This window comes from Heterocephalus glaber, unplaced genomic scaffold (genome assembly GCF_053883595.1).
Source record: "Heterocephalus glaber isolate CG9 unplaced genomic scaffold, H.glaber_assembly_v1.0 deba00001572, whole genome shotgun sequence".
Classification (NCBI taxonomy): Eukaryota; Metazoa; Chordata; class Mammalia; order Rodentia; family Bathyergidae; genus Heterocephalus; species Heterocephalus glaber.
The window spans coordinates 17,769,936-17,795,863 of NW_028258357.1; the positions used below are offsets into that span (position 1 = coordinate 17,769,936).

General features: G+C 39.3%; 1 protein-coding gene and 1 long non-coding RNA gene across 23 annotated transcripts in view; one reads left to right on the plus strand and one right to left on the minus strand.

The window, feature by feature from the left end:
* The window catches only part of Anks1b (ankyrin repeat and sterile alpha motif domain containing 1B), a 1,083,815-nt gene extending 1,070,660 nt beyond the window's left edge, over window positions 1-13,155 (minus strand). For 17 of the 21 annotated variants that reach the window (XM_087192828.1, XM_087192829.1, XM_087192827.1 and 14 more), the window contains exon 1: window positions 12,725-12,923. In XM_087192828.1, coding sequence (XP_087048954.1) covers window positions 12,725-12,858 — 134 coding nt within the window. In that variant the 5' untranslated portion in view covers window positions 12,859-12,923. Of the gene's footprint in view, window positions 1-12,724 lie in introns of all 21 variants that reach the window. The other 4 variants (XM_087192833.1, XM_087192825.1, XM_087192834.1 and 1 more) reach the window with 3 other exon arrangements.
* Window positions 1-25,928, plus strand: part of LOC147823601 (uncharacterized) — a 107,169-nt gene that overhangs the window by 76,425 nt on the left and 4,816 nt on the right. For both annotated transcript variants that reach the window (XR_015443642.1, XR_015443644.1), the window contains exon 2: window positions 24,526-24,579. This is a non-coding gene — a long non-coding RNA (uncharacterized LOC147823601). The remainder of the gene's footprint in view (window positions 1-24,525; window positions 24,580-25,928) is intronic.

Here is a 25,928-nt window from a genome sequence, read left to right on the forward strand (position 1 = left end):
GTCATGAGTTCGATCCCCAATAACAAACAAACAAAAAAATTCCAGTAGTCTCCCTTTATCTGTGGGAGATATGTTCCAAGATCGTCAATGGATATCTGAAACCTTGGTACCAAACCCTATATATACTATGTTTTTCCCTATACATACAGAGCCCTCCAAAAAAAATCCATACATCAGGAAAAGAAAAACTCAAATAAATATTTTAATACTCAATTTATTAAGACATCATGAGATTAATACAAGTTACCTTTGGCCTCTATAGTTACAAAAGGTGCTCAAAGTGGTGCCCATTAGCGTCCAGATATTTATTAGTATAGTTAACTGCTAAAGAGAGTATACCTATTTTTGGCAGACTCTGTATATACCTATGATAAATTTTAATTTATAAATTAGGTACAGTAAGAGATTAACAACAACTAAAACTAAAAGAGAACAATAATAACATACTATAACAAAAGTTTTTTAAAACTTATAAAATTAAATAGAATTTTCCATTTAGTATTTTCAGACAGACCAGGAATGGTGGGTAATCCTAGCACTTGGGAAACTGAGGCAGGAGGATCACCATGAGTTTAAGGCCAGCCTGAGCTACACAGTAATACTCTGTCTCAAAAAAAAATATATATATATATATGTATAATAAAAAATATATTTTTCCCCAGACATTGGTTGACCACAAGTAACAGAAACCATGAACAAGGGGTAGGGGGGACTACTGTATCTTCAGTCTTTAAAACTCTACAAGACAGATATTATCTTCTTCACCTTATAAATGAGAGGACTGAAGACCAAAGAAATCAAATAAGCCAAATGTCCATCAAGGGGCAGTTTGTACTCAGACTGAAGACTCAGACTTTTCCCATTCTATTCTGCTATTTCTTTCACTTATATCATTTACTATTCTGGAAGGTAGGAATATACTACATGAGGGAATAAAACATAAGAGAAAACTTTTTGATGGCATATGGTAAAACCAAATGGAGTTCCGGGTTTCAGGTAAAAGAAGCCAGAATGCCTCAGAACCAAGAAAGAAAGAAAACGAAGGTTGGCAAAGAAACAAAGAAGCACCTAAAATGGGGATGAGAAAGTTCTAAGGACTTTCTGCCTGGTTCTCCAGGTTCTCTAGAGCCTAATCCCAAGGTTGACAAAGCCTCTGTGTTAATACTGAGCTTAATAATGACTTAAGTAGGAGCTCAGATTTATTGTCCTGACAGAAGATGGATCATAAAATGAAGACTTCAGTGAATGCTGTATTTTTCTTCTTGGAGTGAGAGAGAAAAGTGAGAAATAAATTACATCCATTTGAAAACATGGGATGGACAAAGTATTAAACCATCTTTGAAGACAACAGACATTAGACAATATTAAACACCCAAGAAATGTTGGCTAATACGATTCCACACTATTTTAAAGTGAAAATGACTCACAAAGATGTATTTTGAAACATCTTTATCTCTTTTAACACTCAATCCATTTTACTATTCCTGTGCTACCAAAAACAATTTTAAAGCAAAACAGTATCCTTAATGTAAAACTGTATGATAAACACCAAATTAAGAATTATGTTGGAACTGAAATATGTTACTATATAATTCTGCAGAAAATGCACTTTCCATTTATATACTAGAAATATATTGGTATTTCATACTTTAACCCAGGATATACATTGATCCTTTTGCAACCAGGAAACAAAATAGCATGTTAGAAAGATATCTGAAATTCCTGAATATGAATCTTAAGAGCTATTACTTCCCAGCTCTGTAACTTTGGGGACGCTATTCAATTTTTCCAATCTTTTGCCCCATAAATAAAAATGGTGTTAGTAATGAAAAACTTGCAAGATTATTGTAAAGGCTATATACAAAGCATGTAAAACAGCATGGCTGGGATACAAAATACCAGCAAATCCATTTCTAGATATGTATCCTATGAATGTAATTTTATGAAAAAGGTAGTTTGTACAAAAATGTTCATAATATATTATGAGGTGTGATCAAGAAATACAACAATGTTAAATTTAAAAATATTTATTACAGTAAAAGACACATTGACATTAATCCCCTCAAAAATATTCCCCCTCACTTTGAACACACTTAACCCACTGGTCTTGCCACTTTCTGAAGCACTTCCAAGAAGTCCTCTTTTGTGTCTTTAGTTGCACTGTACGGCTGCCTTGATATCCTGAATCAATTCAAAACGTTTACCCTTCATGGTCATTTTGACTTTGAGGAAGAGCCAGAAGTCACATGGTGCCAAATGTGGTGAATAAGGTAGATGAGAACACACCATAATGTTTTCATGAACCTGCCTTTCCATTGGATGGCACTCAGCAACAGCATTCACTGTATTTTTTCTCACATCTCATAAAGATATAAAAGAGAAACTTCATGAAAGTATGTAAAAAGTAGAACAATGACATTAAGTGAATTCTGTTCAAACCAAAGGAGTATATTTTGAGGGGGATTAACAGCAATGTATCTTTTACTATGATTATTTTTTATTTAAACATATACCATATTTTTGATCACCTCCTGTATACTAAGTTAAAAATTATCCAAGTACCTAGCAGTAAGGGAATGGTTAAGTAACAATATACCTACATATTTATCTAGGAAAGCTGGTAAAATGCATATTGCCAGGACTTACTATAATGACTGGGATCTAAAAATATCCTGTGAAGGGGCCGGGGATTTAGCTCAGTGGTTTTGCCTCCTGCTGCGCAAGAGCAAGGACCTGAGTTCGATCCCTGGTACCAAAAAAACAAAAAAAACAAAAAAAAACAAAAAAACAAAATAAAATGTCCTGTGAAGACTCACAGTGTTGCTGATGAGCTTTTGGGAAGTAACTGGACCATGAGGCTCTAACTCCATCAATGGATTAATCCACTGATGAGATCATGACCTCATGATTGGGGACATGGAAACAGGACATGGAGCCAAGCTGAAGGGAGTGGATCATGTGACCTTAGGGACTGCATCTGGCCCTGGGCTTCTTCTTCTCTGGCTCTTTCTCTTTCTCTCCGCTTCCCAGCTGGCATGAAGAAAGTAGCTTTCCTCTACTCTGCCCTTCCACCATGATGCTTCTTCCTCACCACCAACCTAACAGCAGCAGAACCAGCTGACCACAGACTAAACTATAAACCAAAATAAATCTTTCCTCCACTAAATTTTCTCAGGTATTTGGTCACAGTAATGAAATGACTGTGGATCATCACAGTAATGAACATCCCGTAGATCTGGAATGAGACCAAGAAATGTATGTGTTAACAAACATCCTAAGTGATTAGGATGGACAAGGTCTCTGAAAATCCTGCATTCAATGGAATACCATGATGCCACTGGAATGATTACGAAGACTTTATAATAATGCTATCTAGTGAAAAACTTAGGACCCAAAACTGCTTTATCTGATAACTATATTAAATATGCTTAGGAACACAGTTTTTAGCAATAGGATCATAGGTGTTTTTTCTTATCTCTTACTCAACTTTTGAACCACAATGATGCTATCATAGTATGTGAATAACTAATACATTTTTTTAAAGTCAATGGATTTCCATGGCTTTGAGGGTAAAGTTCAAACTCCTAGGGCAAACACGTAAGTCCTTCAATCTTAAGACTTACCTTTTCTCCATGCTCCAAACTACTTTAATAACGCCAAAATAGACTCTACATTTACACACACTGTTTATGAATATACTGATCCTTTCACCTAAATACCCTTCCTCCAATTTGTCAGCCTGGCAAACTCCTAGTTATTCTCAAGGTTCAAGTATCACCTCCCCTCTGAGCTTCCCCTCATAGAATTCTATTCCCCAGATAGAATTAAAGGTGCCTCCTTCTTGGGCTGGGGATTTAGCTCAGTGGTTTTGCCGCCTGCTTGGCAAGCACAAGGACCCGTGTTCAATCCCCGGTACCAAAAAAAAAAGAAAGGTGCCTCCTTCTTGCTCCTTGTGCTCACGTAACATTTTGATACTTCCACTGCAGGATATGCAGCACACAATATAGTTCAATTCTTTGTTTACATAACTGTCCCATTCTACGAGAACTTGGGGTTGGTAGAGATGATCTCATTTGATTTTAGGAACCACAACATATCCAACAAATATTTGTTGAAATAATAAGTGACCATCCATCAATAAATACTTGTTGAAATAATAAATGATCATTCCTCGTCACTGTTCTTAGTTGTCAGTTTCCTATAGAATTCTGATAGACTTGATGGTTAGCTGGATAGTATTTGGTTGGTTGGTTAATAAGTTTGGTCTAAGTACACCCTAATACATAACAAAAAATACAAACCAGTAAAAAAACTTTAAAGAAAAAGTTTAACCATCGTTTGTAAGTCTGCTTTTTTCTCTGATTATATCTTCAAAGTTTCTATCACTCTTCAGTGTAGCAGACCAGTCTGGACAACAGCCAAAGCAATCTGAGAAGAGACAACTCTGTTTGGGGACGCCCACTGCTGAATTTTACCAAGGCAAAAACATCCCTGCACAATTCCTGCTGCTCCCCAAACACACTCCCACTCACTCCCATGTCTCTAAACAGAATAAAATATCTACACAAATCAGAGATAATTCTGTAAGTAAACATAGCAGTTTTTCAGCATATTCAAAACACTACATACTATACTTATATTTGTATGAAGCATAAAGACATTTGTAATGCAGAGGTGTAACTAGAGGTAACCAAACAACAACCTAAAGTGGCTAAGAATAATCTGAGCCAAAAAAATAGGGAAAAAAGACAAAAATTCATACAGGGGAATGCTAACTGGGATTCAAGGGTCAGAGCCTCAAATATCTCCACTGTACAGTAAAATATAAGTTTACGGAATAACCTAGATACTGAAGTCAACTTACAAAATGATTTTTTAATAAAAAGAAATGTAGGACTGGGGATTTAGCTCAGTGGTTTTGCCGCCTGCTGCGCAAGTGCAAGGACCCGAGTTCGATGCCCAGTACCAAAAAAATAAAAATAAATGTCTTTAAGAACTTGAATCTCAAATCGTATTAGCTATTAAAGCTGTTATTCATTTCTATTCCATAGCTTTGTCATCTATGATTATATAAATATATGCATGTAAGGCATACCTTCTGAAAGTAGGCAAACAATATGCCATATATTTACATGTAAAAAGAGTATGATATATATAAAGCCAATAAAAAGTTCTAGGGATTGAATAATTAACAAAAAGAAAATGCTTCTCCATCACCAGCCCTATGACTCAACCAAATCCTTTTCTTTTTCAGCTTTACAAAAAGGAAAAACAAATGATCACCCTTTATCCAACTCCTTCTTGTAAACCAGGCAAAATCCACTCCATCAGTTCTGCCACAGAACTTCATAGCTTTACTATTGTGGCCTAATGTTTTGTTGACTCTTTAAATGAAAATAATAAAAATTAGTTCCTTCTAAATAATTACCTTCCTTTCCTTCCTCTTCCTAAAAGCCTTACCAATCAATCATACTTCACTGTAAATTAACTGTTAGCTCCTACAAGTAGTTTTTGGTGGCAGGGTACAGACAGGACAGGAAAAATGGTAGGCACTGGGTCCATGGGGTTAGGTTAAAAATTACCATTGTGGAAGGCAAGAAACTAGATACTGAAAGCAAACTCCGCAGACTGCTCAATTTTGAAGGTCCAGTATTTGCTCTTAGCCTACTGCTCACTATACAATCCATTCCACACGAACTCCTCACACAACATCTGCTTTCCTTAAGGAAACGGGCAGCTGGCACAAAAACTATGGCCAGGGTGAACTTGTAGTAATTAGAAAAAACTAGAGGTATCTTTTTCTACAAAAAGAGATTTGAGTGGGAGGTTAAAGGAAATGTGGAACAGAAAAATCAGGCAGGCAGCAGAAAATGAAGTTGACTGTTTATCAGTCAAAACATGATCCAATTTGGTCAAGCAATTGTTTCAGCTGCTTTAACTAGAATTAACCATTTTAAATAAAGCCACTCCTACAGCACAACAGAATCGAAATAACTCTACAGCATGAGTCAAAGTTCCATTTCATAGTGAGATCTATGAAGATGTGCCATGTAATAAGAAAGCACTATTCATGAAAAACAGATTGAGAAATTAACTCTCTTTGTACACTGTAGTAAAAGAAACTGAAGGAAACAAAATTCATTCTTTTACAATATTTTTGAGGCACCCTTAAAAAATCAATTTCAAGCCTCACCCAGATTTAACTCAAATGTAAAATTCATTTGCCGATATAAAAGAAGGCAACCAGAACCTAGGAAGAGTGTCTAGATCTGTACTACACAAGGAAATCCACTGGGTTTCCAACTGGCAAACTGCCTTCCCTGAGGCCTGCACGACCTTGTCATCACACACAAGGGAGAAGTGAAACACAGATGAGTCTTCTGTGTGAATTCCTATTTTTTCAACTATAAAATATTCACTCATATTAACATATGATGAGTAATCAAAACTCAACATATTTTAATTAACTAAAACCATTCTGCAATATGTCCAGACTGAAAACATGCTAAAATTGCTTCTAATATTAAATACCTGCAGGCTCCATAGGCTGAAATTTGTCTTTTCTAACCTTTGATTTGCATTACGGTCAGCTTCTATTTCTAGTTAAATACTCAGGAAGAATATTCTATAATAGACTCTTTGAAAGACTTTTCTAAAAATTACCTCAAATGCATAATACATTATTTCACTGTACAACTGAACTAACCAAACTTTTCCTGTCACCCGAGAAGCTACACTGCTAACATCAGTAGCCAGACTGCTGAATATTGTACACTTCTGCCTTAGTGTCAGTGAAGATTCACTCCACCCCTCTATCCACAATGAGAAATCACTGATACGCAGAGGAGGAACTGTCCAATGTAAGAATGGACATGATGAGCAGTAGTCACTGGCTGGCTGTCCGCGTCATTGCACACAACACTCTCACAGTTTTGAAGAGGGAGCTCCAAGCCCTGCTTGGAACGGAAAGAAGATAATACCAGAATTCCCTTCCTCTCCCCTTACCTCCCATCATGCAGCTGGCACCATTCACTCTGGCAGACACAGCTCCCTGAACACAATGGTGCAATCACTGCTTCAAACATCACTACTATCTAAAATAGATAACCCACTTGCAACTTGACTATTTTTATAGATACAACATTTTCACGAAGCTTAACTGCTCCACTTGTGATTTATTCCATTTAACCAAATGCAGCTTCCCTATAAGTTTCTTAGAAAAAGTTCCAATAACCACAACTGCCCTAATAGTTGTGAAAATCATGGTACTTCCTAGTTGCCTCTTATGTCTTTGTTACCACCAAAAACTTCAGGAGTTGAATCCTAAATCTGAAAAATTTATAAGCTCCCTAGTCTGTGTCTTTGGTAACCAGATGATAATTTCCCCCTATTTCTTATTGTACTACTTTTTCACAGGGGGATCTTAAGATCCTTGGATCATTTATTTTCAACAAGAATTTACTAAATATAGTTTTTGCAGTACTCAACTCTTTGAAGCATTAAGAAAATCAAATAAATCTAAGGCATTAACAAATGTTTATTGCTTTATTAAAATACAAATAATTCTTAGTACTAGAGTCAGTAAAAAAATTTTAAATAGGAATGATTATTATTTAGAATAAAAGGTAACTGTGACAAAGGAAAAGGTATTAAAAGGTTGTGCACCTGTCTCATGAAAGATGAAACTTAAATGAAATGAAATCTCTCATATAATCTGGAGGAAAAAGAGGAAGGGGACAACTCAGTTTGAGTACTCTGATGAGCTCTGGTTTCCTTAAAGACAAAAGCGGCTGCTGAGGGACATAACTGAAAGCAAACACAAAAAAAGAAACATATACTTTTCCAGGAAAAAATACTAATCATCTAAGCTAAGTTTGAAAAAAAGAATGGAGGAACAATAGTTCACTAATGTAGCCTTAAGTTCTGGCAATGTAAAATTCAAACCATAAAAGAATTTCCTATGCTAACAATGCCAAGAATCTGAGTCTTCCCAATTTCTATTTTGCTTCTGTCTTCCTTATTATGAATTATTTTCAAACTAGAAAGGAAAAACAAATAAGAGTACTGCAACTCCAAATAGAGTGATCATAAGAGACACTTAGCTGCTCTAATTGAGTGTTAAGTGTCCATCCAGACCCAGAAGAATTAGAGGCAAGAGGGTAGAAGAAATTTTCATCAAAACTAGGAATTATCAATGGCTCAATACCAGAAACAAGCTATAATAAGGCAGCCTGATTTTGGTGGAATTTATAGACTTACTACTAAAGAGAGAGATTAAAGGAATACCACAAACAGGGCACAGCATAAATTTAAGAAAGGCAATGGATAAAATACCTCACAATGTTCTCATAGCTATGGAGAGAAGTAGCTGATTGATAGTTCTATTAAGTGGCTCTAAGACAGGAAGAAATGCTATGCATAAAGACTATCACTTTTAAATTGATATTAAGCTGAAGAGAGATTCTTCAGGGGTATACTATGTGTGTCAAACTCTACTTACAGGAAACATGCCTACTTAATCTACAGATGATGCAGGGAACAGAAGTTAATATGCTGAAAGACAGATTCAAGAGTCAAAAAAAAACTACATAGATTACAAATACAGACTAAAACAAATAAGACTAAATGTAACAGGAATGACTTAAGTTCAGCCAAGACTCTTACAAGTACCAAATGGGAGAATTACGGCTTCACAGATCATTGAAAAAAAAAAATACCTGAAAGTTTTAATTGACCATATGCTCAGTGTAAGCCAACATCATTTCATGGCTCAGAAAATCTTGACTGTAGGAAGGCCTTAAATCAATAATAAAGAGACAATAATCTCATTGTATCATGTTTTAATAGCTACCATTTTATTTTAATTATAAATGTTTATTGTAGAAAAATGCAGGCAAAGAAAATAAAGATCACCCACAATCCTACCACTGAAAGGTGAACATGATCTCCAGTTTGTTTTATCATTCCAGACTCCTTAATGTGCATTATAAATGTTCACACTTATTTTTTCCTATAAAATAAGATCATACTATGAATGTTTCTTGCAATCTGTTGTGATTTTTTTAAATGATAATTATTCAATAGTATATCAAGCACCATTATGTTGATCACTGGTCAACTGGCATCTAATGCATAGTGTTCATTCTCCATTACTTTTATTTTAAGAAGGTCACTGCAAAGTTTGAGAATACGGAAAGAAGGAAAAAGTGAGTAGTACAAAGTATGAAAACTTGAGCTCTTAACACCTATGCCCTACTACCACATAGCAGTTATGGAAAGTGACAGTTCTTCCCATGGGAAAAAAATAGAACCTTTATGCAAAGGTTCCCCCAAAGAACTGAATAACCACCCTTGCGGATGAATTTGACTACTTTATATTAACCCTCACAATCAACCTTGGCCGATTCCTAGAAGTTATAGAAAGGTGATTTTCAACTCAATAAAAAAATGTAAAAAAATAATAACTACCTGTGTCCAAAAAAATGAAATGGATCTAGTTGGAAAATTAAACAGGGCTCGAATAGCTAACTGGAAAGAGATGCAATTCCTACATTAGTTGAGAAGTTGGACTGAAGGCCCATTTCTGTTTGAAGATGCCATGATTCTAATGGAAACTTATTAAAGAAATTTATTCCTAGTCTAATATAAAACAAATCTTAATTAAGGCCTTAACAAATTGAATCTGAATGCCACGTGCTTTAGAGATATGCAAGACACACCGACACTAATGAGGAACACCTATGTGCTCAATGCCTTGCATTTATTGCTTTATACTTCATTTAATCCTCACAACAACCAGTGTGGTAGGTACTACTATTATTTCCACTCTACAGAAATGACTTAGAGATAGTTTTGTGTTTATTCAAGGCCACTCTTACTTTTACTGAAAACTGCAATACCACCCAAGCATACCTGATTCCCAATCACATAGCTCCTGCTCACCTAGTAGATAATAAGTTATCAAGAGCATCTTCTGAAAAGTTCCTATCTGGGGATCCCTCAAAAGCACAGTCAAGAGATATTTTTAATAGAAAATTAACGATTTTTAAATTCAATCATTTTTCACAGCAAAAAATGTTCAAATTGGACTATCTAAACTGGCCACATACCCTTAAACTTTTGTGACTAAAACAGATTCATGAATAAGACTTAAGATCCAGTAAAGCAAACCTGAATGACTGAATTTCAAATCCTTAGCATTACTAAGTAACCTTGAGCAGGTTATTAATCTTCCTATCTGCCTAGTCCTTCATCTGTGAAATGAGGCTCAACCTCTTAAGGCTGATGTAACAATTGAATCAGATGATACATATAAGCATTTAGCACAGGGCCTAACACTACTACTATATCACACAAGTAATAAAGCAAATGGGAAAAAGTACCCAATGTATCCCACAATTCACTCTGAAATATTAAAATATTTCAGTGTCATTATGTCAGATGGGCAAGGGGAGCACATTTTCCATTATGATATAAATTTCTGATGACACTCATTTGTGGAATAAAGTGACAACTAAAAAAATATGCTTTCTTAGAAATTTCACTTTATGGAGATTCAACCAAAGAATACAATTTCAATTCTTATTTCTTCAAAGATACTGTGTTAGCTGTTTATGCAGTGTGAGATAAACGCAAGTTTAAAGGTAACTGGTTTTGTGACTTTTACAACTTTGTTCAAACTACTCTAATGAACATGTCTTTTAGTCTGATTGCTTTCCACATGCATTTTTTTTTTTTTTGTACAGTATTACTGCTACCTCTGACAAAACCAACAAAAAAGAAAACCTCCCATTTGAGGTGCACACTGTGGGTCACAATTTTGGTACTTTAGTGTTTACTAACATTAAATAATTGACATTTTATTCCTAAGATTTGACATTTATTCTTTTATTATAAATGGCACAACTGAATAGTGTTTAAAAGACGCTTGCCTTTGAGTTCTGTCACAGACTGTTTTCAAAATATCATTCATCTCAATGAAATTAACTGAAGTGCTCACTGTTCTCAGAGAATTCTTTAGTATTTTTCCAAAGGAACTACGTATTTTGAGGAACTTCTTTCAGCTTAGAGATTTCTAGCCACAATCATTTTTACAATTAGTGGATCCCCTGGCAAATGTATTTATTTCACCTGTAACTTAATACTGTAACTAGATAAACTTCTTTTCTATAAATTATCGGTGGCTAAGGGCAATTATGTAAATGTAGTCAGAATTTGTACACATTGCCTACTTGGGTTCGAAAGTAAAAATATTTAACAAAAGAATACAAAAGCATCATTTCTAAGATCAATTGAAAAATGTCTTATAGGGGCCGGGGATTTAGCTCAGTGGTTTCGCTGCCTGCTGTGCAAGCACAAGGACCCGAGGTCAATCCCCAGTACAAAAAAATTAAAAAATAAAAAAAATTATAAAAAGAAAAATGTCTCATAAATATTAACTGTTCGAAAGTGAACTGTTGTTCCAATAAAATGTCACTGGCAGACAATATATATGATAAGATATGGGGCTTTTAAAACGCCATCATCCATTTTCCAAATAATTTATCTCACTGTAATATAAACTTCATTTTCCCTGTTAGCCAGCACTATAATTAAACACACTGTCTGACCACTACATCTATGAGAATCTATGTAAAGAACACAGTATCATCACTCAAAAGTTTGTACCAAGCTCTTTCCAAGAACAGAACAGGAATTATTTTGTAAAACCAAGAAAATCACTTGGGCTTTTTAAAATTTTAGAAGTGTAGCTGGACTGCCTAAGAGAGGTTTTAAGGTGAAGATAAATGTTGGCTGATGCCTCCAAAAATATCCTGGATGAACTGGTTATGATTTCAGAAACTAGTGAATGCTCCTCTCAGGCTTCCTCTCTCCCAGTTGTTATCATTTGTCCATCAATTCAACTTTTAAGACAACAGTTTCTCGAGGATACAAATCAACACTCCTATTTCCCAGGTACTGCTTGCTAAATAAAGACCCTGACTTTTTTTAAATGTCATCCTAGAAAGATTCTGCACGCAATATTCCTGTCACCTGCAACATCTTCACATTAAAAGCCCTCTACTGTGTTCCATACACAGTATTCCAATCCCGACCTGGCTTCCTGCATCGTGAGGCATAACCAAGTTTCACTGAGCAATGCTCAGGGAAACTGCTGCTGGGGCTACCTCAGCAAGTTTTACACTCCCTGAACTGATGACATCTCAGTAGGTCTACTTCCTTCCTTTTGTGGGATCAAACCCCACAGCACAGCAAATGCCTTCTGCAAGAAAAGGTAGCAGCAACCGAAGGCTGTGGCTTCAGTAGAGTAATTGCATGCACTCAATACAGTAGCTTCTCTGCCAATTTCATTTAAATAGACCAAAAAAAAGGCTGGCTTCGAGGCTGCAAATATATAACAAACAGGGATGGAAAGCGGGTGGAACGACTGTTTTCTTCAAGACACACTAGTGCACGCACAAGTTCTGCACCACAGCTCGGAGAAAAGTAGCTGGTTGACGCATTGATAGAAGGCTATTTTAAAATCACTCAAAGATTCGGCATCAATCCGACTGGGATGCTCCTGCCGCCTCTCCACACACAGCCTGTTTTCCTACTAATTTAAGAATGAATCGCTGGCAGCCACCAGGTGCAATACCCGTGAGGAGGAGGCGGAGGAGGAGGACGTATCCATCACAACGCACAGCGAGGTGTGCCTGCCACCCCCGGCCCGGGCCGTCCTTACCTTAGCAGATTAGACAGGGGCAGGGGTCCGGATCCACCGCCCAGGATCCCTCCTTTCCTGCCAGACAGGAGTTTCTCCACCAGAGCCACATTTCCAGTGCGAGCAGCTTCCAGCAGCTCCTGGTCCTTCCCCATAGTCTCGCGGCGAACCCCCCCCCAGAGTGCTCTCCCGGCCCAGGTCCTCCTCCCGCCACCCCCACTCCCCAAAATCAGGGCCCTTCTGCCCGCCCCACCCTGAATCGCGCCGGGGCTCTGGGCTCCGGGCGATGCCGCGGTCCGGGGCGCAGCTCCTACAATGGGGAGTAGTGCATGTCTGCGGGGCCGGCCCGGGGACCCGCCGCGCCCCGACAGCCGCTGCCCGGGATCCCGCGGCCTCGACCCGGGAGGGCGGGGGCCTGGGGCGCGCGAGGGGCTGAGGGGCCGCGCAGGCTGGGGCGATGCTCACTGGGACCCGCGCGCCTAGACCGCTCGCGGCGGCCCACCCGCCTGGCCCGGGCTCTCCTCAGCTTCCGCACCGGGCGGGCTCGGCGGCTACGCGGCGGCGTCCGCGGCCCGCGGCGGGGAGGAGCGCGGCGGCGGCCGCGCCGAGGCCGGGCGGAGCTGGAGAGCCGCGGCGGGCGGGCGCGTGCCAAGGGTGGCGACGGCGGCGCTTCAGAGGCCGGGCGCGCGGGGGGCGTGTGCGCGCGGGCAGGTGCGGCGCGGACAGCGCAGGGTGGGCGGGGCGGGGCCGAGGGCGAGGGGGCGGGGGCGGGGCCGACGGTGAGGGCGGGGCCGGAGGGGGCGGGGCCTGGGCGGGGCGGGCTCGGAAGGCTCTCCCTTCCGAGCTCAGGGACCCTCCCTTCTCCAGCCTCCTTGCGGGAGGTTTAACCCTCTGAGGGCTGGGGTTCTGCAGGCCTGACCCGAAGCTTGAGGGCGTCGCGAGGCTGGAGGAAAATCCTCCATGTCGCGACTGGAAGAAGGATTCCTTTTACCCCGCTTCTGATCCCGGTCCAAGCAACTTGACGCCTTCCCGTTTTACCTCTGCTGGAGTCACAGATGTCGTCTCTGCCCTTGATTAGAAAGAAGAGGTTCGTTTTCCACCAGTTTCTGTGGCACTGGCCACTGAGCAGTTTGTGACAGTTCCAGTTTTTCTAGGGTCTTTAATCAGCCTGTATTTTAGTTGGGCTTTGGAAATCTGCTGACTTGCAAAAAAAATCCGGAAATTGTTTTTAAAAGGCTCTCATTGAAAATTTCTCCGCATCCACACTGGAAAGAATATAAATGGGCACGGATGAGAGAGCCACTTTAATTTGCATGTATCATCAGCAATTCATTGTGCGCGGTTGGCTTGATTTTGTTAGATGCTCTCCTCGCCAGTGATGGAGAACACGTGTTTATTTTTTTGAAACTTCCTGTTAGTCCTCGTGCTTGGCATTATCCTTGGAAGAGACATCCTAGATGTTAACTTGTTGATAATCAGTGGGCAGAAAGGGACGTAATAAACATGACGACAACCCAGTGAACTGGATAGTATGGCTGTATATTCATTTCAGGAATAAAGAAGTGGTGGCTGAAAGAGTTCATTGAAATTCTCAAGATGCCATACAGAGCAGTGATTAGCAGACTCGGAAATGGACCTCAAAACTGGCTCTCTCCAGACTCCACACTCTTCCCACCTCACCTTCCAGTCTACATGGAAAAGTAACCCGGACAGATAATAATTACTGTAGGCATTGAATAGCAGTCACTGTACCAGACACTACACTAAGTGCTTCTATATCTTTATGTCAATCAACCTTCTCAACAATCCCATGAGTTAGGCGCCGTTTCTGTTCCTGAGGTACAGATGATCCCAAGATCATGCAACTCCAAGGAACTGGTCCAAGACCCAAATCCACAACTGCCTGCTAGAGGCAAAGATTGTAAGTAAATACCAAGGAAACTCAAAAGGTATACAGAAATAAATAACAAAAATAACTTCAAATGTTTCTTAAAGTATTCAAAGTTCTGAAACTTCATTTGAATAGTAAATTTAGCTATTCCCTGGAGGTTTCCTGAAGGATGTAGATCTTATGTGCTGTTTTTTTGTTTTGTTTCAGAATCTGTTTTAACAATAAGATGATATATGATCTCTGATGTAATGAGACTAGCAAAACATTTAAAGATCATGGGGTAAGGAGCCATCAAATTCATTTTGAAAATGGCAGAAGGAAATCCTTCCCCCCTTTTCCTAATGTTGCTACCTAAGCAAAACACACCTTTCCCAGAAAATACTATAAACACTCAGTTGGCAAAGCTTAAAAATCACCCACATTTTCCACAAGCAACATTGAATCATGGATAAGTTGGTGAGGCTCCTGAGTCATCATTACCAAAACCATGCAACCTCCAAGAAGAAAAAGCTATTAGTAATGATTTCCTCTATGGGGCTCCCAGATTGCAGACACTCTACTGACATTTGACACTCAATGCCAATTTTTCATTTCTTCACTTCCTGTTTTTAGTTAGCTCATAGTTTCTTGTTAAAGAGAATAAAGGCTTTGGCTACATGGGGACAAACATGCAAATTAAAAATGAAAATGTTCTCCAGAAAGTCTGAAGAAGTTAACTGAATATCTAGGTTTTTTTAAATGTCCATATTTGAATCTGCGAAAAAGCCAGAAAATTTTGAGAACCAATTAGATAATCTAGCTCTCATTTTGCACAAATATTAAGTTCGATTTTATATCTGACCTCCACTGGGCTTCCAAGATCTAATATTCTGTCTGTGATGAAATATGCAATATTTATGTAATGTATAAACATGTGATATATAGATTCTTCACTTTGTTTCATTGACAATAGGACAATAAGAAAAAAAACAATAGGACAATAAGACAATAAGATATGATTTTTGCAGAAATTGAATCCTTTATTTTAGTTTTTAATTCCTGTTTTAAATTCTGATACATACAAAGATAATTCTAATTACATTTTGGCAAATTGAGAAATACATAATATACGTACATATATTCATTCCCATTGTGTTTGATTAATAAAAGAAAGGACTAGGGGGGCCAGGATTTAGCTCAGTGGTTCCACCGCCTGCCTCGCAACTGCAAGGACCTGAGTTCGATCCCCGGTACCAAAAAAAAGAAAAAGACTAGGGGTTGAGACTAGAAATAGGAGGTAAAACAAATACAGGGCAAGTATAGAAACATTTGCCAAAAAGTAAAGCCTTTGGAAACATAAAAAACATTGAGGAAATATTAATCCAGATCAGTCTTAGAACTGTACGCCAAAGTCTCTTTGCAGTGAGGAAAGGTGAAAGACAATCCCTTTCATATGAAGATATCGGCTATGCTAACATAGGGTAACCCTGAAATTTAGTAAGGATAGAAAATACCTGCTTCCCCATTTCCCCAAGCCCTGCATTGGAGCTGTTAAGCTATGAGGTGGAAGTCTACATCTAGTTGCAGAACGTGAACAGCTGGTTAGGAGACCATGTTTTTACTTCCCGAAGTGCATTTAAGTTCTTCTCCCCATGCCCACCCTGTAAAAACATCTGGAGCTCATCATCTTCTTGAAGGAACCTAAACACCAAGCATATCATAATGCTTGCAGCTTTTCTGAAGACTTGTAGCCATTTATGGTTTAAAAACTATGAGATGCCAATCACGCACCCTCTCCAGCTTATAACCAACTGAAAACAAACACAAGGAAACAAGTGAGTACCTCACATAACATCTTTATTACTGAGTCAAATAAGTGTCTAACAGCCCACCAAGAAAAAGGATCCCTACTAAAACTAGACCAATGAGAACAGGACCTACATCCCTGTCCATGCATACCTTCAGACTTGCCTGTGGGAGAGTTCCTGACTCACCAAAGGGGACAGAGCAATGGAGAGAATGGTGGGTTTCCAGGCAATCTTGGAAAAGCTGTTGCAAAGGTCCTGACCCCTGCGTGGCCTAGGGGAAAGCCCACTGCCTTCTCACTGATCTATGAGTGAGAAGAGGTAAGAGAAAAAGAAAGCCACAGTTGAGCCTGAATCTTATTTTGAACACAATAGAACCTCACCTGCTGGTAAAATGGTCCCAACAGCTAGGGGGGAAAAGCAGAAGTGTTCGTGGTCATATAGCTCCCTCTTGGAAAGAAAAGCAGAAGTTTCCTGTCCTCCAGAGAAAGTCAGAGAGCCACAGCATCCCACGCGACAATATTCTGTCACCATCCTGCTGATTATGTTATTAACTCCCTCCTCCCCCAGAGCCACCCCGCCTATGGAAATCCTCCCTGATTCCCTACTCTCAAAAAGACTTTTTTCAGTCCACAGCAGGCCACGTATTTGACATCAGATTATATCTTCTACTACTATAGCCATCATATTTTGTGTAGGCACACTCTCAAATGTTCACACCGCAGGAGCATTGCCTGATGATACACCTCTCAGAACACATCCCTGACAGTAAGCAACACATGGCTGTACAGGAGAATAGGTTTAAAGGTGAGAGGAAATGGCAAAATAACTGTAATAGCAACTCCCTGAAAACTAGGTTAAACTAGGTTCAGCTCTTCATGTCATCATCCTGGATTTTGCAACCAGTGTTCTGTCCACAATTTTGGAAGATTCCTGATTTCCTGTCCTCAGTCCTGAGACTCCTTGTCTTTTGCCTCCACAGCTGAAATTCATGGATGTCTACCATCAAGCTTCCTGCTCTGGTCTACTGGAAAATCCTGCCAGTTATTAAGTACTAGATTCCATGAAAACTGCAATCATTTTCAAAGAATTTTATCAACCACCTGCTAAACTTTTTTTCTATACTGAGAATTGAACCTAGGGCCTTCACTGAGCTATATCCCCAGTTCTTTATTTTTTTATGACAAGGTCTCACTAAGAGACCACATTGACCAGGCTGGGCTTGAAATTTCTATCTTCCTGCCTCAGCTACCCAGAGTTCTAGGACGATAGGAGTGTGCCACCACACCTGGCTCTGCTGTCCCTTCTATGCATCTCTTCAATCAGAGGTGTCTTCATCACTCTCTGATTCTATCCAAAGGCCCTTGAGTCCAGCAATTGACTTTCCCTACCAACAGGGCCCTCTGGGAATTGTAGTCCAGTTACAGCCCAACACATCCCAACTATTTTTGCATGAGGAACATCCTCCCCTGGCTTTTAATGCATTAAAGTTCATTATTTCACTACATCTGCCACAAGAAACTTACAGGCATCTCAAAGTTTCTTGAACAGCAGATAATATTTGGAAAAAGCATTGTGTGAACAGGGAATGAATAGTAAGTGGAAATTAATTGTACAATGTTCATGTAAGCATTTTGGTCAAAAATTGGAAGATGCTAAAGTCAGGGATAGCTAATCACTTGCCATTTTAACTGTATTACTCGAGAGTCATGTCTATTATGAATAATTGGTACTATGTTATGGAAAACATCAGAAAGCCCCTCAAGACATTCTGCAAATAGTGCAAAAGGAAAACCATTCTACAGCCTCATTTTTATTAATCATCAGTTGCTGGTAAATTAAACTTGCAGAGGATATATTGTTAAAATGGAATGATACTTACATACATTGTACACTTTCCACATAATAAAAGTAATCGTGAGTTAATCAGGTGATTTTTTTAAGTCTGGGGACAATTTTCTTCCACTTTTCCAATGTTTGATATGAGAGTGATGCATCTAGTAGTGTAATTGAAACCAGAAATGACAAGAGAAGCAAGATAGAAGCAGTGCATTCAAAGTTCATTAATTTCTAATAGTTTAGAATCAAGTATTTCTTTTTCTTCGTGTGTGTGTGTGTGTGTGTGTGTGTGTTAGAAAAAAGGGACAAAATGGGTAGCGGTTGGGAGCAGAATGATCTGTTTTCACCAGTGGCACTCTTGTTGGAATCATCACATCATAATCACTTCCAGTTGCCATTCAGCTGCTTATGCCAAAGGAGTCAGAGATGCAGAAAACCAAGAGAATGGAGTCAAGGAATTCAATCAATAAATTATAGAATGTCAGAGAATTGTGTAAAGAAATTAAGTACTATATTGATCTTCATTAAAGATACTAAATATAATTTGATAAAATGTTAAAAATGTATTAGGTTTTTAAAATTTAACTCCTGCCAGTTAAGTCTGAATAAGTAACCCTTACACTAAGGAAGAAGATTTGTGTGGGACTATGTTCTGCTATTTTTTTTAAAGAGCACACTCTACCTAATATGGCTGAGTTCATATTACCATAATCACCTAGAATCTTTTCATTATTTATAAACCATATACTGAAAATTATGCCATCCATTTGGAGTAAAATTAGATGCAGAACAAGACACTGAAAAATATTGTAAAACTATCCAAAGGAATTCCTGTAGGCCAGGAATAATAGTGGGAAATACTGTCATCAAATGGAATCCAATTACAGGGACCAAGTTGTGGGACTGAATTCCCAAAGACAAGGGAGGTGTGGTTACTGCAATGGGTAGCAGAACTGAAAAGGTAAACAAAATGGTTTGGCTGTTCTGAATTGATCTTTGGTGTTGACTCATTCATCAGGATGTCCTTAGAAAGTGGACAGAAAGGGAAAGCTCACTGAAGTCTTATTTGATTTGAATAAGTAAAAAAACTTTAGGTTTGGTGATTGGTAGTTTGACTGGAATAAGCACTGTTATCAAAGTCATGACCCTTCCACCAATTCTTAGACTTGAGTCAGATCACAAACCCCTACACCTTTAAATAAAGGTGAGCCTGTGTCACCTTGACAGAAGGATCTTATACACCAGGGTTCTCACGCCAGTGAAACAAACAAGAAGGGGATTATTATACTGGCTGGGAGTGATCCTGACCGCTGCTTAGAAAGAAACCGAATAGTTTCAACAAAATAGGGGTGAGAAGGAGTCTACCTGGAAGGCAGAGATCCCCTGGAGCTCTCCGTAGTGCTCTGTGCCCTGTGATAAAAATCAGCAGAAAATTATGAAGAGTTCAACACAGGCAGCACTGCTAATGGCCTGGACACTTTAGAAGTAAATGTCTGGATCATCCTGTCAGGCCAGAAGCCATATCCAACTGAAGTATTTACCAGGGACCTTGGGACTGTTGACTGCCCAGTAGAAAAAGGAAATTTTAAAATGCCAGCTGTGATCACCTGACCATCTGATCACCTGTAGAAATGAGGACTGTAATTACTAAAAGAGTTCTTCCTTATTTTGATATAAATATGTGTGTAGATATTAACCAATTCCTTTTTCTTCACTTCCAATGTAGTATAATCTATGATGATAACATTTATCCTTACCTATCAATATTACAGCACATCAAAGGAGTTTGACTCATCTAGAAAAAAAACAAAATATCAACCAAAGATGGCTTTGTTTTCTTTTGTGGGGGAGTATTGACATGTTTCAGTTAAGACCAAGTGGCCGTCATCTTAGGTGGAAGCATTATTTCATTATTGTCTTTAATCAGAAATAAGTATGGTGAAAAGAGGTATTGATGGGTGCCAAAGCTGATAAATGAGAAGCTTTTGTAACTTTGTATGATGTGAAGTTAGCTCAGCAGGAATGTTATTTCCCAGAATTCCTTTCTTCATATGACCCCACATTAAGGTTGGCCACAGGACCATTACAGAGGATACAGAAAATGGAAAGGAAGCAGCAGCCTTTCCATCTGAAAGCAGTTGGAGGCATGAGGTGTTACTGCAGCTCAAGCCTATGGTTACTTTTTGGTGTGGGGTGGCAGGCAGACCTGCACGTCCTCCTTCTCTGGTATCCGCTCCTCCATGAGCTTCTCCGACTTCAGAATCACCTGTGGCTCCATCACACAGGGAGACAGTCCCTTCTACAGGTGGTCCATGCTCTCCAAGTTAAAGCAGGGCAAGACCAGCCTGTCCTCAGTTTCCAGTTTGCCTTGTTCTTTCTCACTTTGTGTCCGACTTTTCTTGTCTGACAGCCCTGTCTCCCTCTAGTAACTTCAGGGCAGCAGACAAGGAAGCAGCAGCCTCACACACGCTTCATCACCAGCTCACTCACCTGATAATAGTGTGTGGCTGCTTCTTTAAATTTATTTTTTGGTGCTGGGATCGAACTCAGGGCCTCGCACTTGCCAGGCAGGTGCTGTGCCACTGAGATACATGCCCGGCCTTGTATCTGCTTTTTAATATATTGATCAATTAAGTTAACTAAAATATTGTTTAAAGTTTTTGCATTTGTATTAATGAGACTGGCTTGTAGTTTGTCTTTCCTATGCATCTTTATTTCACTATAAAATGAGTTGGGAATTTCTTTTTCTATTCACTTGAAAGTTTGAAATATCTATCGGTCAATATTTGATTAGAGATTTTTAAAGTGATAACAGTCCACATATTTTTAATGATCAGAAGATTACTTTCTTCTGGGCATGGTGGCATGGTGGCATGGTGGCATGGTGTACCTGCAGTCCCAGCTACTCAGAAGGCTGAGGTGGGGGGGCCACTCAAGCCCAGGAGTGTGAGGCCAGCCTGGGCAACACAGCAAAACCCCATCTCGTAAAAGCAAAATTTATTTTCTATTTCTTTATTTTTGGAACAGCTTTAGATTTACAGAGGAGAAAAGAGTATATAACCTCACCCCAGAAAGCATGGCTGCTATCATGAAATCAACCAATAACAAATGCTGGCGGGGCTGTGGGGAAAGAGGAACCCTGCTCCACTGCTGGTGGGAGTGTAGACTGGTGCAACCACTGTGGAAATCAGTATGGAGATACCTCAAAGAACTAGGACTGGAAGTCCCATTTGACCCAGCTATTCCCCTGCTGGGGATCTTCCCCAAAGAATTAAAAGAATCATACCACAGCGACATATGTGCACCCATGTTTATAGCGGCACAGTGTGTAATAGCTAAAACTTGGAAACAGCCCAAGTGCCCATCACCTGGAAACTGGATAAAGAAGATATGGTTTTTTTATAAAATGGAGTACTACTCAGCCATAAAGAATGAGAAACTAGAGACATTTATAGCTAAATGGATGCATATTGAGGCCATACTCTTAAGTGAAATAAATAGGACACACATGTGTAAATACCGAATAGTTTCTCTACTGCGAGAAACTGAGAGTGTAAATAAGGACTAAAAGGATTAATAACTAATAATTGATACTTTGAAATAGGAAAAGGTCCAAAGGGGTAGGGGTGGTGGGAGGGGAAGGGGAAAGGAAAGAATGGAAAGGAAAAATTATGAGGAAAAAAAATGGAAATGAAGTATGTAAATAGGGAAGGGTTTAGGGGTGAAGGGCGCACAGGTAATGCGGAAAAAATTAGAACCAAGATACATCATGTACAGGTACAAGCACCCAAAAATAAATGTAAATGTATTATATACCTAAAATGTACCAATAAAAGAATATAAGAAAGAAAAAAAGAAAAGAGGATATCATTATTATATGCCTGTACCTGCAACTGGCTTCCCACGTTTTGAACATTTTATACTATGTGGTACATCTGGTACAATCACTGAACGCAGAGTAATACATTGCTATCAAAATCCATAATGGATTTGGATTTCCTTACTTATACTGAATCTGCTTTTTCTGTCCCAGGACACCACGGTATTAGCTGTCATGCGCCCCTGACAGTTTTGAGGGGTGCTGGCTGGATGGTTGCCCTTCTTTGGGGATTTGTCTTTTTCCATGTGATTAGACTGGCACTCTGGGTTTGGGCGAGAGAGACTGCAGAGGTCACTGCCGTCTCCACCACATCACGGAGAGGGTACATGACGGGGCGTGATGATAGATCCCTGGAACCTCAACCCTTATGTTTGTTTTCACGCCTCACTCTATTGTCTAGGGCCGTGGGAAGCTACTTCTGGCTGAGACACTGTTTGCCAGGGGTCTTGGTATCTTGGGGCTGTTATAACAAAATACCACAACCGAAGTAGCTCCTGAACAGCATACATTTATTTCTCACACACCTGGAGGGTGGGAAGGCCAAGATCAAGGCCCCAGCAGATGCTGTCTCTGAGAGCCTGCTTTCTGGTTCACAGGTGGAGACTTCAAGCCATGTCCTCACAGGGAGGACGGGACAGCAAGCTCTGAGGTCTCCTTTCTAGGGACATTAATCACAATCCTTCTTTATAACGACAGGAATCTCATCCCAAAGTCCCCTCCGCCTAGTACCTCCATTTGGAGCGTTAGGCTTGCAGCATACAGATTTAGGAGGACAGAAACCTTCAAATGAGAGCTCCAGGTTTCTCTGCAGTAAACTTACTCTTCTCCTCTTTCCAGACTGAAAAGAAAGTCATTATGTGCAGTCCACACTTAAGGAATGGGGGTTTACGTTTCCCTTCCTGAGGAAGGAGAATCTACACAGAGGATTTACTTCTTCTTGCCCCTTGATTTAGTCATTTATTTATATAAGTATTAACATAAATACTTATTTCATACTTCAGGTTACAGTCCAACACTAATTTATTTATTGTGTTGCTCAAGTTATTCCATCTTTGATCATTATGAGAATTTCTTCAGTTGGCTCCTGTGTCCTTTTGTTTTCTGATGGGGTCTCGCTATGTAGGTCAGGCTGGCCTTTGTTTGAATTCACTATGTAGCCCAGGCTGGCCTCAAACTCACAGCAATCCTCCTGCCTCAGCCTCCAGAGTGTTGAGATTACAGACGTGCACCACCATGCCCAGCTTGTCCCTTATTTTTAATTTACCCATTAATGTGAATTTTTGTTTGGAAAATTTTTTTCAGCACTTCCCTACTTCCTGGCACTACAAGGTGCTCCTGGCTCATTGTATTTTTTCTACAACAGTGCCTGAATTGGTTATTTATCCTAGGAGCCTGGGTTTCTTTTATTGGAGAATAGTAGAAGAAACCAAAATCTGAGTACTAGGGTACTCAATTCTTTTAAATGGCATTTCTTTTAGGCCCTCTGAGCTGATACAGCAAGGAAATCTGATATATAACCACTTCCATCTGTAATAAATTCAACATAAATTTACACCATCTCTAATCCATTGTCATATGGATCATTCTAACCTAATCTTTCCACTTGTTTGTAAATTTCAAAGGTGAGAAACATGGCTTCCATAATCTGTCATCTATTTATTTAATTGTTAAATTTCACTATGAGATGTTATCAAAATATACAGTGAATCTTTAAAGTTTTAAGAAATAATCACAGGAAAAGACGCAGTGCCGATGATCCCTCGCCAAACACTGCCCCTCTGAATGCCCGTAACTCATCATTCTGGTCACTTTCAGGAACAATTCTGTAAGTCTTCTTTCATGATCATCTGTATGACAAAGCGTGATAATAAAAACACAGTGAAATGTGGGAGGGGACCAAGAGATGAAGGAAGAGGAAATGAAGGGGGAAGCAAAGGGGTGAAGAAGGAATTAAGATGTGTTATGTACGTGTACCATCTCCCCAAGAGGAATGTAACCATCATGTACTGCAAGCATGGACTAATTTAAAAATGGAAATTGAAAAAAATAAATCTACAGCGAGTGCTGCTGCCGAGTGCCATCCAACAGAAAGGCAGCTCATAAAAACACTCTGGTGTGTCTGCATCCACCCTATTCACAGATCAGGCACTGTGGAACTTCTGCCTCTTCCTAAAGTCAAAATGACCATGAAAGGTAAACATTTTTAATTGACTCAGGACATCAAGGCAGCTCTGACAACACAACTGATGACATTCACAAAGGAGGATGTGGGCATTCACTTGGTTGCTGTATTTTCTGATGGATTTGCAGTGTACCTGTTAAGTTGTTTTGGTTAGTCTCTAGCTGCTTACGTATTTCCACGGGGGAAAAGCACCTGGAGCTTTCTACTCCCCATCTTACTGATGTCACTTCCTATTTTATTCTCCAGATATTCCAGTTATATGCTAGTCCACATTCAGCTTCCAAGTCATCAGAGTGACCAGTAAGTATTCTTACCAGTTCATACTCCAGTGGCTTCTGCTCCTGGTTATCTGGTCTTGGTTCTTTCTCTGTACTCACTGGTCTCCCTCGCTTTAGGGGTGACACTTGGTCTTCCAACCTCACTCCTCTGGTAGGTCCATGAAATCATTGATTTTCAGTTCCTTTAGATTTTTCCTTCTTGTAAGGATGAGAATAATGACTTCTAAGTTCTTTATATATGGTAACTTTAGTGTAAATAAGTTGTATTTTTCCACTTATTTGCCCATTTTATGTAGGGTTTTGGGTTTTGTTTTTGTTTGTTTGTTTGTTTGTTGTTTTTTGTTTTGTATCGGGGATCGAACTCAGGACCTTGTGCTTTGAGGCAGGTGGCAGCACCACTGAGCTAAAACTGCAGCCCTTATCTGGGTTTTTAATAGCATACACCTAATTCCCAGGTATTGGTTTCAAAATAACACTCCCCTAAACAGAAAGCAGAATAAGGAAAAAATTCCTTGGTGACCTTTTCTGAAATGCAAGGTTTTGTTTTTGTCTTGTTTTGTTCTGTTTTGTGTTGTTGTTGTTGTTGTTCACATGTAACTACAGATACAGTGCATTGGGGTCTTGGTGTAGTCTCATTTTAAATGAGATCTCACATCTTATGTAAGTATATGGTTATCTACTCCACAAAGAAGTAGATTTTAAGGTATCCAGGGTTTCAAAGTGAGGGCTTGTTTTGGTATTCATGTACTTCCTAGAGTTCCATATTCCTATTGTAAGAATTCATATATTTCTTGATTTTTGTCCTAGCTTGTCACTGCATTTTAAAAAGACATTTTTGCAGGGATTTATCTTTCCTCATGTAGCACGCAATTTCATCTTTCAGTTAAAAGAGTGTGGTGGGCTGTGATGCGACCACAAATTCTTCCCATCTGTATATGCATTTACCTTTGTGTGTGACTGTGCTGCTCACCTTATTTCTCTACATTTCTGAATCTAGGATTGGCCATGTGATTTCCTTTAGCAAATAGGATATTAACAGAGGTGATGGGGCAGAGATTTTAAGAGTACTGGCATATTAAAGATTGACCTTTCTGGGCCAGGGATTTAGCTCAGTGGCTCCAGCGCCTGCCTCAAAAGCACAAGGTCCTGAGTTCAATCCCCAGCACCAAAAAAAAAAGATTGACCTTTCTTTTTGTTGGGAACCCTGATACTTAAGTTAACAAACATAGTCACTCACAGTATCTACTTCCTTTTAACAAGGCTTAAATTTTCTCCATGACATATAAGCAAAATTGTCTGTTGAAAAGAGGTAGGTGAGGTTCAGATAGGTAGTTTGAAGAAAGTAATAAAACTTTTGGTATTCATTGCAGA